At 38.9% G+C, this 17,614-nt stretch overlaps 1 protein-coding gene across 1 annotated transcript in view; it reads right to left on the bottom strand.

The window, feature by feature from the left end:
* Window positions 1-17,614, bottom strand: part of LOC306869424 (astrotactin-2-like) — a gene marked incomplete at both ends in the record, with an annotated part of 458,741 nt that overhangs the window by 199,878 nt on the left and 241,249 nt on the right. The window contains one exon of the mRNA XM_079416194.1: window positions 16,431-16,568. Within this exon, the coding sequence (XP_079272320.1) occupies window positions 16,431-16,568 (138 nt within the window). The remainder of the gene's footprint in view (window positions 1-16,430; window positions 16,569-17,614) is intronic.

Raw genomic sequence — 17,614 nt, 5'->3', positions numbered from 1 at the left:
ACCGTTACAGAAGATCCGACCGCATACTGAAAGACGAGATCAACGCTCAGGATGCTGGAGCTTGTGCCCGTCGTTAGCGGGGGTTCACGCCGCCGTTCGCGGCTCGCCCCTGCCCGTGCTGCGTGGGATGTCGGGCTGCCTGTCGCAGCTTACCCAGGCCACCCGTTTTGGGGAGAACGGGTCGCCATTCGCCGCACGCCCTTACCCACCGCCCAAGTGAAATTCGCTGAGACGGCGAGGAATGTTCCGCCCGCGGCGAGGAGGATTCCGCCGCAAGGGGCGATGAACGTTGCGCCGTCCGCGACGAGAAGGATTCCGCCGCCTATGACGGATCACCCCGAGCCGCCGAGGGAAGAAGTTCAGGTACCAGTGGGGATTTTAATTGAGTTTGAGGGCATGTCATTCCCTCCAGTGCCTGCTCCTCGCCAGTGCCATCCAGTGCCTGCTCCTCGCCAGTGCCATCCAGTGCCTGCTCCTCGCCAGTGCCATCCAGTGCCTGCTCCTCGCCAGTGCCATCCAGTATCTGCTCCTCGCAAGCGCCCTCCAGTGCCAGCTCCTCGCCAGTGCCTTCCTGTGCCTGCTCCTCGTCTGAGCCCACCAATTCCGGCACCTCGCAAGTGCCCACCTGAGTTCCCGCTGGTCCCGTCCAGCCCACCTGGGTTCCCGCTGGTCCCGTCCAGCCCACCTGGGTTCCCGCTGGTCCCGTCCAGCCCCGCGCCTCCCGTGCTCCCTCTAATGTCCGCGCTGCAAGAGCGCCCTCTAATGTTAATGTCCGCGCTGCAAGAGCGCCCTCTAATGTCCGCGCTACAAGAGCGCCCCTTAGAATCCGCGCTGCCAGAGCGCCCCCAAGTGCCCGCGCTGCCAGAGCGGCCCCAAGTGTCCGCGCTGCAAGAGCGCCCTCCTGCATCTCCGCTGGTCCCGTCCAGCTCTCCTTCGTCTCCGCTGGTACTATCCAGCTTCGTGCCTCCCGTGCGCCCTCAAGTGTCCGCGCTGCAAGAGCGCCCTCAAATGTCTGCGCTGCAAGAGCGCCCTCCTGCGTCTCCGCTGGTCCCGTCCAGCTCTCCTACGTCTCCGCTGGTTCTATCCAGCTTCGCGCCTCCCGTGCGCCCTCAAGTGTCCGCGCTGCAAGAGCGCCCTCAAGTGTCCGCGCTGCAAGAGCGCCCTCAAGTGTCCGCTCTGCAAGAGCGCCCTCCTGCATCTACGCTGGTCCCGTCCAGCTCTCCTTCGTCTCCGCTGGTTCCGTCCAGCTCCGCGCCTCCCGTGCGCCCTCAAGTGCCCGCTCCTCCGGAGCGCCCTCAAGTGCCCGCTCCTCCGGAACGCCCTCAAGTACCCGTTCCTCCAGAGCGCCCCCAAGAGCCCTCTCCTCCAATATGGCCGCCTGAGGGGAACTTTCCCAAAGAAATTTTGGGGGGGGGGCCATATAGCCTCAGTTTGTGTGGCCAGGCCAAAGGCCAAGGCCACAAAGGACCCAGATCCATCATGGCCTCCCGAAGACCCCGATCCGCCATGGCCGTCCGAGGATCCCGATCCGCCGAGGCCACCCGAGGACCCCGATCCGCCATGGCCTCCCGAGGACCCCGACCCGCCATGGCCGCCCGAGGATCCAGATCCACCATGGTCGCCCGAGGACCCTGATCCGCCATGGTCGCCCGAGGACCCAGATCCGCCATGGTCTCCCGAATCTCCAGTCCTGCCATGGCCTCCTAAGGCTCCAGATCCACCATGGTCGTCCGAGGACCCTGATCCGTCATGGTCTCCCGAATCTCCAGTCCCGCCATGGTCTCCCGAATCTCCAGTCCCGCCATGGCCTCCCGAATCTCCAGTCCCGCCATGGCCTCCCGAATCTCCAGTCCCACCATGGCCTCCCGAATCTCCAGTCCCGCCATGGCCTCCCGAATCTCCAGTCCCGCCATGGTCTCCCGAATCTCCAGTCCCGCCATAGCCTCCCGAATCTCCAGTCCTGCCATGGCCTCCCAAGGACCCTGATCCGCCCTGGAGGCTTCCCTGTTCTCCTCCCTGTCCTGATCCTATGCCAGCCTCCAGGACGCCCGCCCCCCCTCCCCGGTGTTACGGTGCGGGACGCACCTACCGGGAGGGGGGCGATATCTGTCACATGTCGGTTTTCCTTTCAGTTCTGTTTTGACCTTATTTGGTAGTTCCTGTTCTTATTTAGTTAATTAGTAATCATCATTTAGTCTTGTCACCTGTGTTTGATTAATTATCTAGTTTGCTCCTTTGTTTCCTGTTTCTTTTATAAGCATTCAGTTTTGTCCCAATCCTTGTCGGATCTTAAGTTAACATAAAGTCGTAAGTGTGTTGAAGCTGATTATTAAAAGATTCTTTTTTTGTTTATACTTTTGTCGTGCGCCTTTCATCCACAACCACTGACCGTTACAAATATATTGACAGTAGGAAATTTACTAAATATCTTCATGGAACATGATCTTTACTTAATATCCTAATGATTTTTGGCATAAAAGAAAAATCAATAATTTTGACTCAATACAGTGTATTTTTGGCTATTGCTACAAATATAACCCAGCAACTTAAGACTGGTTTTGTGGTCCAGGGTCACAAATGTGAATGTGCATTAATTCATCCCACTCTCAAAAAACAGATTTAGTAGGCTATTCATCAAAATTAATTCAAACTGTGAAATGCAAACTCAGAATATGACGCAAACCTGCAATAATTAAATATGTTAAACAACACAAATGTATCTAATCCCAATTTATTAACTAAAGTCTTTGCTGCTGACCTTTGATGATCCAGTTCAACCATACTAATAAGCAAAAATGACTTTAGATAAACTAACAATTGTGCTTCATTGTTTTTTTATTGCTGAAGAGTGTTGAACCTTTTTCTCCTGCGTTCAGACGTGAATTTACTTTTCCTTCAGCCTGAGGTTTATTTATACTTTTTGGTGAGAAAGGGCTTTTACATTTGCTATAATTAGAGCTTCTTGTATTAAAAACAATCACACATTACTTTCCATAAAAAGTAACTAAGTAACGTAATTAGTTACTTTTTTTAGGGAGTAACACAATATTGTAATGCATTACTTTTAAAAGTAACTTTCCCCAACACTGGAAATAACTACATAAATGTTAAAGAAACATTGTATCCAGATGCCCCCCATCACCTTTGCATCAAGACCTGTGAATGTAAGGGAAATTATTGAAGGACTAAAATGCAGTTGTTGTTTTCAGATGGCAGATTTTATAACGAGCTCGACCAGATGCCATTATAATATGCGTGTGTCAAATGCTTGACCTCCAGCACACAAACCACACTGACAGACAAACTAGTGATGCGAGAAGTGAAGCTTTGACACTCTGAATCAATTTAACCAATCTGCAAAATGTTTCATGAAAATGTTCAAAACTTCACACTGTGAGAACCTCTACTGTTTAAAGCCATGTCAGTGCAACAAGAAGAAAGTTAATTGTACAGATCCTAAAAAAAATGCTAGAGTTTTGCTTAAGGTTTAAAGTACAAACACTTTATTTTATCGCATTACATGGCATTGCGTGTAGTAAATGTGTAATTACACTGTAACGATGTCACTTTATAGGAGTAGTTCACACAAAAATGAAATTTTGCTTAAAATGTACTCATCCAAGATCAGCGGTCGCATTAACTGAAAATTTTCCGTCATTGACAGAATTTTTTTTTTTAGCAGTGACGGATAAATCTGAAGGCTGTCTGCCACTTTGACAGATTATACTGATGTGATCTATTGTAATTTATAACTGTAATTCCCACCTCTGTCCAGTTGGTGGCGAGTGCACTCCAGTGTGGCAGCAGAGCGCGGGATCATCAGATCTAGAACAAAAATGGCAGCAGCTATTCGCACTTGTGTAAAGAGCGATTGATAAAAATGATAATGTGAACAAAAATAAAAGCAATTAAATGTGTTATTATAATTAAAATATGAAAATTAAAATGACGGTTAATAATAGATTATGACGGAATTTTTACGAGCCTGTCTGTCAAAATGACGGCCAACATTAAAGTCTAATGCAACCTCTGATGTACATTAGTTTGTTTCTTCATGGGAACAGCATGAGAGTCCAAACAGCTGATAAAAAAAAAAAAAAAAATCACAGTAATCACACGACTCCCGTCTATCAGTCAACCGGTTGTAAAGCAAAAAGCTGTGTGTTTGTAAGAAAGAAAACCATCATCATCACCCATCACAAACCGTTTTTTAACTTCAATGGTCTTAAATTAAAAACATCACAATTATGGATTTGTTTATTGCAAAAAACAACTTTTGGTTAATGGATGGACTGGAGTGGTGAGGATTACTTGTGGATTATTGTGATGTTTTTATCAGCTGTTTGGACTCTCATTCTGACGGCACCCATTCACTGCAGAGAATACATTGGTGAGCAAGTGATTTTAATGCTACATTTCTCCAAATTTGATGAAGTAACAAACTCATCTACATTTTGGATGGTCTGAGGTTGAGTACTTTTTAGTATTTTGCACTTATTGTGCACTAAAATATTTGCAACATTACTTTTACAGTCACATTTTTTTTTGAAGAATTTTTGGAAAAATGCTGTTTTCTATGATACATAATCACAAACTGTTACAAATCTGTTGGTCATCCAGAAGATGATTTGTCATGTTATTGTTTACCGTATGTATGACTGACCTCAGTGCAGCACTGAGTGTGACGCCAGCTGGACATTATGTCATTCCCAACCGAAGTGATGCGGGGGAGAAATCAAAGCTCACTACCTCCAATGCCAGATTCATGCTGCTTGCGTTTCCATAAATGGTGCAAAACATGTGTCAGTCTTTCACAGCTTCTGTCAGCCTCAGACCCACACACGGTTAGTTAGTAGGTAGTGGTTCACAAAAGCTTTGGCTAGTCTGTGAACACTTCAACAAAAAGTTTCTTTGTTTCGGGCTTAATGAACTCATAAAGTGTCCATGTTTATGAATGTGGTTTTGCTTTATTTCCAATTTGTATTTTTTTTAATGTAAGTACAAAGCAGAAACATGTATGTACACAATAAGTGCATTGTATCAAATTATTAATTTAAATGTAAGTACATAGTAGTAAAGGCCACCTAATATATATAAAAAAAATGCAAACACTTAATATTTTTTTTTTTTTTTTTTTTTGGTAAATTCATGTAATTACACAGGCCTAAAGCAACAAATATTGGCAAAACAAACTGACTAACCAGTGCGACTCCAAAAGCCCCATTACTATTCTGTCTTATCTAGCTGTATTGTATTTGTGTGCCAATGCAGATACCAAATTCAGCAACCAAAGAACAAATAACAGCATTGAGTTTCACAGAGTGACACTACTGTTGTCATCATTAATCTCTCTCGCCTGCCTCTGTCTTTCCTACACAGAAATGAATCACCTCTGTTGGACGGCAACATTGTGCTTGCCCATGATTATCCAACTTATAATTACCCAGGGTTTGCTCTGAAGTTGATGAATATGGCTCTGCCTATAATTCATAAATATGTTGCGCTTCATCACAGATTGCACTCTGTGCGAAGCCTGGTGCTTTTAATTGAGATACTTAACATGCATGAAAAATGAGGCAAGTCTACACAAGGCAGGTTCATCACACTTACTTTCTCCCCTATGGAAGGTACGAATCATTACACACATATCACAGGAGACATGAAGTCAGCATCCACATTTAGGGGGTTATGCTGAGACCAGCATAATTAAGACTTAAGACAATAAACAAGACGTTTATTCTCATTATATATAAATATATATGTTTTAACAGCATTTTCCATTTCCACAATGCTTCATTTGACTACAAAGTTAGTCAGAACCATATGGAAACCTGTTTCCGCCACTCAACAAGGAAAAAGAAAAAAAAAGTAATTGTGACTTCTTTTTTTATCTCACAATTCAGACATTTTTTCTTGCAATTGCAAGCTTAGATGTCACAATTCTGAGAAAAAAGTCAGGATTGTGAGATATAAACTTGTAAATTCAAGAAAAAAAAAACTGTCAGCATTGCCAGATATAAACTTGCAATAGTTCTATCCTGCAATTTTGACTTTATACTCAAAATTGATTTTATCTCACAATTATGAGAAAAGTGGTCAGAATTATGAGATCAAAAACTCGCAATTACAAGAAAAAAAAGAGAGTTGAAAACTGATTATAATGTTTTCAGACAGTTAACTGCATAATTATATGACAGTTTACATTTATATTAAATGCAACTTTAGATACTTTAGACATCAGTACATCTTTATGTGTAATTTCATAATTACTTCTATTGTCTTTGAAATATAGTTAGTGTTACTGTTGAATGTACTGATAAGCATTTATGGTCAACTAAAACATACTGTAATGTTATTTAAATATATTTGCAATGGTGAAGTTGCAATTTAGCATACTGAAAGTGGCTGTATGTTTGGCACTGCATAAGAAGTATGACAGGATGAATGATCTGCGCAGTGTGGAGGACATTAGCTTGTGGTAATGTTCAGTTTGTTGCTTGCATTGAATGCACCATTCATCAAAAGTGCCTTGGCTGTCGCTCGCCCTCGCAGCTTATTGACAGTTTCTTATTGACAGAACAACGGGCTTTGAGCACAGCTGGAGATGCCTGGAGTGGAATTGATGGGGGGGGGGACCTGTGGACCTGTGGAGTCCACAGATGTGCCGGACTTACCGAGACGCTAATGGGATGGCTGCTTGTAAATGTCTGGGGAAAACATGAGCTTGAGTCCCTCAAAAGCACCGTCTAACTCATGTGGGATCAGCTTCTATAAACTGTGCAGTAAAAATCTATGAGTCACCTAAAACCTGCGGCAGACTTTCAGCTATTGAAGTTTGAGTTGTTGGCATATGAATCAAAGTGACAATGCAGATTCCAGTAGATAGGCTTGTGATAATACAAGAACTCAGTGCGTTGTCATGTGCCTATTGCAGATGAGTATTGATCTGAAAGCCTTATTGTATATCACAAAGGGCTGAAATGAGTAAAGAAGTCTTTTTATATTACAAAGGTCTCGACATAGCTCTGATGTAGGTCACTAAAACCAATTTACACTGAAATTCAGCTCATATTCATTAAATGGTACATATGACTCAACTCTATGGGATTTTGATGGCCGTTTTATCATGCCAGAAAAAGAAGCATGATTTAAAGGAATCATTCACCCAAAATTGAAAATTATGTTATCATTTACTCAGGTTTGGGCTAGGTTTAGGGCTTTGCTCACTAACCCTAAATATGAGCCATTATAGTGATGACTGTCTTAGCATCTAATCATCGACCTTTAACAGTAACTGGATGAATTAAAATGATGAAACCACCAGCATGCTTTTTGACAAAATGCCCTTCATCCCGTGATCTATTTCTTCAAACTTCTTTTCTCCAGACGGCACACAAACAGCACACAATCGATCACCGTCTGAGTTTTAAATGCCAAGATTCTCACATTTGCTAATATTTTTGGCTGGTAACTACACAGGCTAGAAATCAACAAAGTTTTTTGGGACAGATCCATTGGTTTTAAGCCTATAATACAATCATATTCACTTTAACACAATTTGGCAAATACTTTGCTGAAATTTAGGGTCTCAGCTTTCATTCATTATCTATTAACTGTGAATGTAATATATTTAATTTGAACCTTTAAATCCTGCATTTATTTTCTTATTCTTCCCTTGGCGATGAACTTTGGGAGCAAAAAAAAAGCTAGTTTTGAGTTATCATGACAGGATCATTCGCACAGAGAATTTCAAGTTGTTGGCTAAATTATTGGGAAAACATCACAAACCTCACAAATAGTTCTGCAATCTAAAAATGTATTAAACACAATTAGAATAGTTATAAAGTCATAAGTACTTAATATCTCAGCAATGCACTGTGATATGCATACATTATGCAGATTATTGATTATTCTTTGACACTTTGCTGCTTTAATTTATGTAGGTTTTGTCACTTTTAGTTATTTGGTGATACTGAGAGCTCGGTAACACTTTATTTTAAGGTGTCCTTAAAACGTTACACGCTACATGTACTTATTATTATAATAACAATGAATGCTATCCCTGACAGGTAAAATTATGTCTGATTCTTCCCATATTCTGTATGAGGAATTTCAACTCTTGCCATCGAATAGAAGACTGAGAGTACCATATGCCGGATTGAACAGATTACATAAATCTTTTGTTCATCAGTCAGTAAAATTAATTAATCAGAATAGGGGGTCTAAGTAGGCAGCAAGATTCTGAGGAATGGAAGGTACTTAAGCTTTTTGCACTGTAGATGGATGTGTACTAATGTGTACTGTTGTGTGTGTTGTGTGTGTGTATTGTATTGTGTAATGTGTACTGTTGTGAATTAATGCTAGACAGTAAACGCTACGGGATGCGAGACAATTTTTGGAAGAAATTTCAACAATAAATTGAAAATTGAATTGAATTTAAATTGAATTATGCATAATTGAATGCAGGTAAACCTAAGCCAAACCCTAATCCTAACTATATAGTGAGTACATGCAGTTAATTAATACTACTTAGTACCTAATTGTATAATTACACTGTAACAAGGACACCTTAAAATAAAGTGTAATCGAGAGCTCATATCTTGGTTTTGGTCGTCACTGTCATTGTGTGTTTGTGTGTTAAAGGTCTGCTAGCCAATGCTAAATATAGGTTAATAAAGTAGTAGAAAGGTTGTCTATAAGTATACTATTGGTGGTGATTTATCAGTGATCTTTCCTGCAGGCTGTTTTGTTACACCAGTAAGCAACTGTCTTTAATAGTGAGTAAATGAATCATTCACTCAACCTATTCATTGTTATAGCTAACAATTTGCAAGAGTTGAAGATCACACACACACACACACACACACACACACACACACACACACACACACACACACAAATTAATAGACATACAGAACAATACAGTATAGAAACAATCACAATATACACACTCCATCGGTCCAAACAGCATGAATATGACAGGAAAAATAAAATGTCTATAGACACTTTTTTCCTGCTGGAGAAAACAACCCACAATAACCCGCAGCTCTCATGCATAGATTATGTATAAACGCGACGGCATCAAGCATTGAGTGTGAACACACATCGGTCACAGACAGAGAAACACAGCAATCAGCTAACAGCGCAGCGATGCAGCCACTGCAACAACCATAACCGCTAAACTACACGCACAAAAAAAAAAAAAAAAAAAGTCAAAATTAAAATCAAGAACATCCATCATGGATTTGTGTCACTTGAGACTGAGAAAACATGGGCAATAAGGAACAAAACAAGACATAAACCAACTTGTATCCTCCACAGATTTTACGCAGTAAATCATTATTTGATTACAGTAATTACAATCATTAAACCTGAACCTACCCCTAAACCTAATCTTAACCCATGTTCCCTTGCATTACCCAGTACTTTCTTAGATAAGTGCATGTGCAGCAAAATAAAGTTTTAACACTTTATTTGGTGTCTTTGTTGCACGTTACATGTAACAAAGTATGCATAATTTCATGCAAGTAACCCTAAAACAAACCCTAATCCTAACCCTAACCATATAGTAAGTACATGTAGTTAATTAATATTACTCAGTACTTAAATCTATAAGTACACTGTAACAAGGACACCTTAAAATAAAGTGTAACTAATAAAGTGCTACACCAGACCCTTACCCTAACCTGTAACCATACGTACCATAAGTAAGTGTTGATAATAAATATTACATCAGTATTTAAATGTAGAAATAGAAAAAAATGGTAATAGTGATCAAGAACTACTTGACATAAAATTAATGTTAACTGAAAATAAATACAAAATAAAGAAAGCAATTATAAAATATAAAAAGTAACATTTTTGTTAACATGTTAACTTAAATTTAACATAAATACACAATTAAAATAATAATAATAACAAAATCAGAATATTAATAAGTATTATAGCATCTCAATGATACTAAAATAACCCCAGCCCAACTATCAGCATTTGTGTGATGTTTCAGCCTCTAAAGGTCCTCACTAAGCACATGTCTAGCTCTCACTAACAAAGGATCTTAATAGGTCTTCCATCTGTCACATTGACCTTAGTGTATTTTCTTTATCCCAGTTTCTTAGCTTAGTCTTTAGTAGTTGTTCTGAGGTCAACTGCCTGCATAAGTCTTCTCTGGTGCAAAACTGTTTGTTGTCTCTTGCCTTTTGGATTTATACCCTTTTTTGCTTTATTTTGTGAAATTACTCCTCAGATTTTGCTTTTTGAACTTTGGAATGTTTTTTTTTTTTTGTCAACTGAGGATTGTCTTTTGAAGTCCCCTGCTATCTGTGTATTTTTGGTCCCTTTTTTGCTTGAACTTTTACCAAATTCTATTGCATCTGAACATCTCTAGGGTGCATCTTTCTGTTTGGGTTCACCAGCTCACAGTGGGTCAAGGTTTGAGAGTCTGACTATCATTCCACTGATCTGAGTTCATATCTCAGCTCTGACCCTGACTTCATGGTTCTGTTCACTGAAAATTGTGAAAGTAATCTTTGACAATACCAGAAACTCTTTGAACAAGAGAGCTATAAGGACCTTTATGTTTAGTAAACTTTACAAAATGTTTGACAAAATGTATACAAAATTTGTATACCTGCTTGTAATCACCACTTTTTTTATTAACATATATTGTTTAAATTTTTATTTAATCGATTTATGGATTATACAAACACAATTATATGCTATTTCATTTGTGCAATTGAACAAATGTATAATGATCATATTTCTCAAAATACATTCAGGGTGTCAGATAAAAAAAAAAAAAAAAAAAAAAAAAAAACTTTAAAAGACTTGAAACAGTAATGTAATAATAGTAAGAGTACAGTGCATTTGCTTGTCATAGTTGAATATGCTGTTTTGTTTTTAGTTGGCTCCAGTCGGCAGCCTTCACTCGTGTGTCTTCCCACTGAATCTCATTTGCATAATTAAGAGGAGCTCATTATTCATTGTGCTGCGTGTGATGTGACAGACATTTCCTGTGCAACAGCAACTAATTATTTTCCAGATACATTACACTGATATAATGTATTCCTCTGAAACTCCACTAATCACTCATAAAATGGATGTTTCCGTCCTCAAAGTTATTATTTTGTCCGTGCCATGATGTTAAGTACTAATTATGCTTAATAAATCATTCAAGTCAGCAAGTCTGAATGTATGCAAGCTGTAAAGTTAGAGTTTGATTGAAATAGGGCTGCATTTTACTTACAATAAACACTTTGAATACTCACACATTAGAGAGAAATAATAGGCTACTGGGGAGACACAATTGTGTGAAATACAGTATGCACGAGAGGGAGAGAGAGAGAGAGAGAGAGAGCGAGAGAATAATCTTACTAAATGCCATGTGTCAGAAGAAGAAGATTCATGGTAGAATATCATATTAAAATCACGTGTGTCAAGTTCATTATTGAGCACAGGATTAAAGCCTTCATGTACCTCCTTTAGAAAGAGTGTGTTTGTGTGGGATAAAAATAGCTAATAGACTTGAGAAACAAGTCTATTATACTGGTAATGTGCTGTTTGTTATTGCTTCAACAATTCAGTTTGATGCTTCTGCATGGCATTTTAGGACGGTGAAATAACAGTGAAATATTGATTGCAAAGCCGCTGCTTTGTCATAAAAAATAGGGTGTCTTGCTTTGTTTTTGTTTTGCATTTAGTGCGACTATATATTATGTAGTTTATTGCTGTCACCTTAATTGAGACCATTCTCTTTTTGTTTTTGTTTTTTCAACAGAAAAATGTATGTTAAAGAGGTGGTTGACTTTTTTTTCTATGCTTGATTGTGTTCATGGGGTGCAGTGCAGTCTAACGTGTTCGTTTTTTCTTTTTTTTTAAGCATTGTTTTTCACATAATTTACCTTTATTCTACACCGCTCTGTCCGTTCTCTGATAAATGCCCAGATTATTTCCTGGCTTTATGAAGCCCCTCCCTCAGAAATACGTGATGGGCTCAGATTGGTTAGCTGGCCCAGTGTGTTGTGATTCGCTAAACCGCCTCTAGTGCGCATCTAAACGTCCCGCTCCTCAGCTCAGTGCATGTGCTCCGGTTGTATTGTAAACAATGGCGTCGTCTATATTGCTTATCAATTCGAGCTCGATTGAGACACAGAGGTTATTAGTGAAGAGGATTGCGCAGAACCTGTGCAAGCACAGCTCTTGGTATGTTTGTTTGTTGTTGTCTCATACTTTTAGATACATTGTTATTTGTAAATGCTACTGCTTCTGTTAGCTTTTAATATACGGTTTTATACTGATTAAAAAAGCTTTAATACAGTACGGCAACCGCACGCATGTATAACTCTTCTCATAGCTGTGAAAATAAGTGTATAATTGGAACAGTTCATTGTTGGAGCTTAGCTGAAGATCTGAACGAGAGAGAGAGAGAGATGTAGAGCGTGTGCAGAGCAGGGGGATGCGAGGAACATGATTAAGAACCACTGCTTTAGAACATTGATTTTGAAACTTGGAAATCCATTAGAATCGTTAGAAGACAGAATCGTGATTCATATATAAATAGATTTTTTACGTGCACCCCTAGTTTTCTCTTCCTCTTCTCTAAAGCAGCGCAGCATGGCCTCGCCCCCTTTGCTGTGTGTTCCCGGGGGTGGGGTTTAGTTCGTGTTCCCGGGGGTGGGGTTTAGTTCGTGACGCAATGAATCCGGGAAGTAACTCGTTGTAGTCCCTATGAGCCATTTTTGTAGGCATTAAACTGCCATAATTTTAAAAGACAGTATCTCCATTTGCATTGAAATTTCAGCTTAGTAACTTTTCAGATATTGTTTATGCTCAAACAGCAACATTACACACCAATTAATGTTAAAAAAGTGAAATCGCAATCAACCACCCCTTTAAAACAGATCAGGAGACGTAGAGCTGCACACGTTTACACTTCTGGTGGAAAGCCAGCTTCATTTCCATTCTGGAGGAAGCCAATTGCAGGTCACTGCCCCACTTCCCAAAGGCCAGAGACATGGCCACCTCATTCTGGGATGAAATTGAAATGTTAATGAATGCTATTCATCATCAGAGCTCAGAAATGATCTAAGTGTATGAGGGGGAAATGAGAGAAGGTGTTTTCTATGAAAGAAGCTTAATCCCATTTCTGGACACAAAATGTACAACTGCAGTACAAGATTAAGCAACATTTACAACGCTTTACTTATTTGGCAAAGCTAATACTCCAGTGTGCCAGAACTGCTTAAATTTTCTGTAATGTACTTGCAACCAAGAACATAATTCCTTCACTGACAGGCTTTTAAGAACAAATTTACTGCTGGAAAAAAAATAAAAAAAAAAGTTTCTCAAGCCTTAAAGGACAAGCTCCTTAAAACAGGTCATTTTAGAGAGAGCGACAGAATAAGGGTCGAAAATAATGTTTCCACACACACACACACACACACACACACACACATATATATATATATATATATATATATATATATATATATATATATATATATATATATATGCATTTATTTTTGTGCCATGACCCCTTTAAATAGAAATACTCCCCTTGTGAAAAAGAAGTTCACTTAATTGTATTAAACATGCATTTGTAGTTTACTTATTTGAATAAAGCTATTGCAGATAACACACTATTAATTGTAAATGTAATAATAATAATAATAAATGTAAAAAGTGAGCTTTGTAATGATGTCAAAATACAAGTTAGATTTAAAAATCATTAGGTTTTAATAATCTTCTGTCATGATTTAAAGAAGAGCACTTATTTTGATGTGTTGACTAAAATACTAAAGCACATGGAAAGATTATAATTTAAAATGTAGTGTGTTATTTGATATTACATTTAAATTGAATACAGCATTTTTATCCTCAATTTAAGTACTTAATGTATAATTAAAGTCTACACATATTTTAGTTTGCCATAAATGTGTTAAAATTCGGCAGTGCAATTTAACCATATTTCAAAGGCTTTAAGTAATTATGAAATTACATATAAAGATGTCTGCAAGCACCAAAAAGAAAAGAAAAGCACTCAATGTCAGCTAATTTCATTTCAATAAATTAACTGCAATACATTTTAATTTAATTGCAATTAAAATGCAATTAAGTGTCTGGGAACAATACACTGAATTCACACTCCAGTAAATTATTTAATCTTTCTTGAAACTCTAACAAACTATCATATTATACGGGGCTAAACAGAAACAACCACTATACCACTAGACTATATCCAGACTGTCACTGGTGCTTAAATACACAAATAAATAGGTGCATGATGCTCCTGCTCTTAGTCTATAACTGATACATATTAGAGTATATGCTGACACTGTAAGAACAGCTTGGCATATGTTGGGATTGCAATAATGATGAAAACAGCTTGGTTGTGAAAACGTAATACTGTAAATAGCTTGTTTCCCTGAGGACATTTCAGCCAACAGCAGCTGTGGGGCTATCAGAAATGAAGAGGCAAGAGTAATGTCAGATAAAGGGCTTTGAGAAGTCTATTAATAACTGCCTGAACATTTCACTTAGAACAGAGATGTACTGGATGAAACAATCCAGTGAATTTCAATAGACTACAGAACCAAATAAGTTAAATAATTGCAACACATTAAATTAAAATGATCAAATAAAATACAAGGTCTCAATTTAAAAGGATGTACATCTTAAAGGCTGTATACACGTCCGGCACTTCTGGTTTGGGGAACTTCCATTCAGAAAGACTGAAATTAATCATTTAAAATCATTAGGTTGCCCTACAAATAAAGCTTATCCGTTTGTTTGACTGAATGAGCTGTCGCTTTTCCTTCATGTCTTACTTTCAGACATCATGAGAATAACGTAATGCTTGGTATTTTAATGTGATATGTTATAACATGACTATATGGCAAGAGCTCTTTTCAGTCGCTGCATTATTTTCCTCGTGGTTTTATTTTATTTTTTTCCCTTCGCATTCCGCTGTAATAGTATGAAAAAGGACAACATATACTGCACATTTTGTGGGCTGCTCTCCTGATTTAATTTACAATATATCCCAATAATAATTGCCTGGAATGGTCAAAGAATCTCTTGTTTTCACAGGTAAATACGAACAGTTATCTGTCAAAATGTCGGAAATTAATTACAGTAACATTTTTGATTAGAGCAACGTACGTTACATAATACAGATATACAGTATATTAACACTGATATCTCTCCCAACCAATTTCTCGGGAGCAAGGGAACGAGGAGGCGAGGAACTTTTCCAAACATTGACTTTATTCATTCGAACGCTAGAACACAGGAGTCGCAGGAGACACTGAACACAACGAATGACGAATAACAGCTGACACCAGACGCAGGGAACACAGGGCTTATAAACAGGAGTAAACTAGATATTTAATAACACACGGCTGGAAACTAATCAAGGGAACTAAAAGGGAACAGGAAAACCAAATATGGGCACGAGAGGAGGGGAAACAAGACACAGGAAGACAGGACTGGAGGGCGTTCTGGAGGCGCGGGCATTGCAAAGTGCATTCGAGGGGCCGGCACAAGAGGGCACTCTGTGGGCACAGGCAGAGCATAGCGCCTTCGAGGGACTGGCACTGGGCTTGGGTGAGCTCGAGCCCGGACACTTCCCAGACACCGGAAGATCCCTTCTCTCCAAGTTAGTCCAGTGGTGTCTGGGAGGTCTACAGGGCGATGGTAATTGGACCCGAGCCAGAACAGATGATTCAACATGGCGTCATCTCACGCCGTCGGCGCATGGCGAGTTTACAGACAGGGCTTATAAACAGGAGTAAACTAGATATTTAATAACACACGGCTGGAAACTAATTAAGGAAACTAAAAGGGAACAGGAAAACCAAATATGGGCACGAGAGGAGGGGAAACACAAGACACAGGAAGAAAGGACTGACACCCGTCATTGATGATTAGAATAGCACTTAAGTGTTTACAGCTTAACAATTGAATAAGGTACAGATAAATTACTGGCCCAGTGACAATTTTTTTTCCCTTTTTTTTCGGAGAGTGTAGGACTAGTTGCTGAAAGTTGCTTAGTGAATGAAATAAACACTCTGAAGTATGTGAGCCACTTTAGCTCCAGAAGAAATAACAGTCTTAATGGAAGCCTGTTTGAAAATCTGTCAGTTCAGAGATTTTGTGGGAACAACAACAAGCAAAAAATTCAACAAAACAAACAAACGAAAAACTAACACAAGTTTGTGCAATAGCAATATGTTGGCTGGGTCAAGGGCATGTAATTAAATATCTTGAATAAACCTGCTCATATAAAAAAAGATCCAGATCAGGCTTAATAAATTACAATCAACCCATCAGTTACAGCAGCAACACATTTCTGTCTTCTGATGTCCATTCTCAGTCTAGAATGTATTGAAACACACAGGTGGGCTTGTTGAGTTAAGCTGTGATTAACTCACCGCACTTCTCCAGGGTCCTCTGTAACCAACACATCCGTCTTACAGCTGGCTATAGGGTTGATTGACAGCTCCACTGGAGGAACCACAAAGCTCTTGCTGACTGGCAGCCATAGGCCTTGACCCAGACTATAGGATGACCTGCAGCGTGAGGAACATGAACACAAGAGCGTGATGTGTCATCTGAATTTCAATGACCCTCTGGAACTTGCTGGAATAAAAACAGCTGCTTATTACAAGAAAGCCACACTGACTGAGAGAGATTTGTTCTTCACAGCATGTGCAAATGAAGACTATCAAACTAGACAATAGTTTTGTGCTAATGACATACACAAAGGTGTTTAGTAAAATAATAATAATAATAATAACTAAATAATAAAAAAGACAATTAAAATATACACGGCAAATCTGCAGAAATGATTGTATAATGGAGAAGTGGTCATATAATGGAAAACAGAATTTGTCACATTCTTCGAAATTAAAGGCATTAGTGTGGTCACACTCTTAATTTCAGAACCTGTCTGCAACTCCATGACCTGTATAAGTGCACTGCAACTCATTTCCACAAGTCATTTACATATAGAACTTTTATAGGTACACTAATGGTCAAAGAAAATGTGGCAGTGTTATTATTTTGAACTAAAGCTATTTAAAAATCAGATATTTGTTTATTAAAATAGTTTTATGTTTTTGTTTTTTTAATAAATTAAATAAGTACAATAAATAAAACTACTAAAATTAAAGCTAAATAAATAACTAAATATTGCATCTGCAATATATCTGCATTGCATAAATACTGCATCTGTGCTTTTCACTTTGTTGCAATCACATAGATTAATACTTGTATTAATAGCATTGCATTTTATTTGCTTTGTTTTATTTTATGAAACCTTGCTACGTATATAGAATAATTGTTTTATAAAAATCAATAAGCCCCGTGAAGCCATGGTTTACAATGAATTTATTACAGTATTGTGCTTAACAACACTCCTTAACTGTTATAAATTCACAGTAAACCACAGCTTCTTGGGGCTTATTGCTTTATTTCCCTTCAATTGGCACATACATAACGTATATTAACTACAGCTGACTAATACATCATTTGTTTATTAGCACCATGATTATTTTGTCAAGGTAACTGTAGAGCTAAAATAATTGAGGTAATATAATATTAATTTAGCCAATTA

The sequence above is a fragment of the Barbus barbus genome (assembly GCF_936440315.1).
Source record: "Barbus barbus genome assembly, chromosome: 5".
Lineage (NCBI taxonomy): Eukaryota > Metazoa > Chordata > Actinopteri > Cypriniformes > Cyprinidae > Barbus > Barbus barbus.
This window is presented reverse-complemented; position numbering and strand designations above follow the sequence as displayed.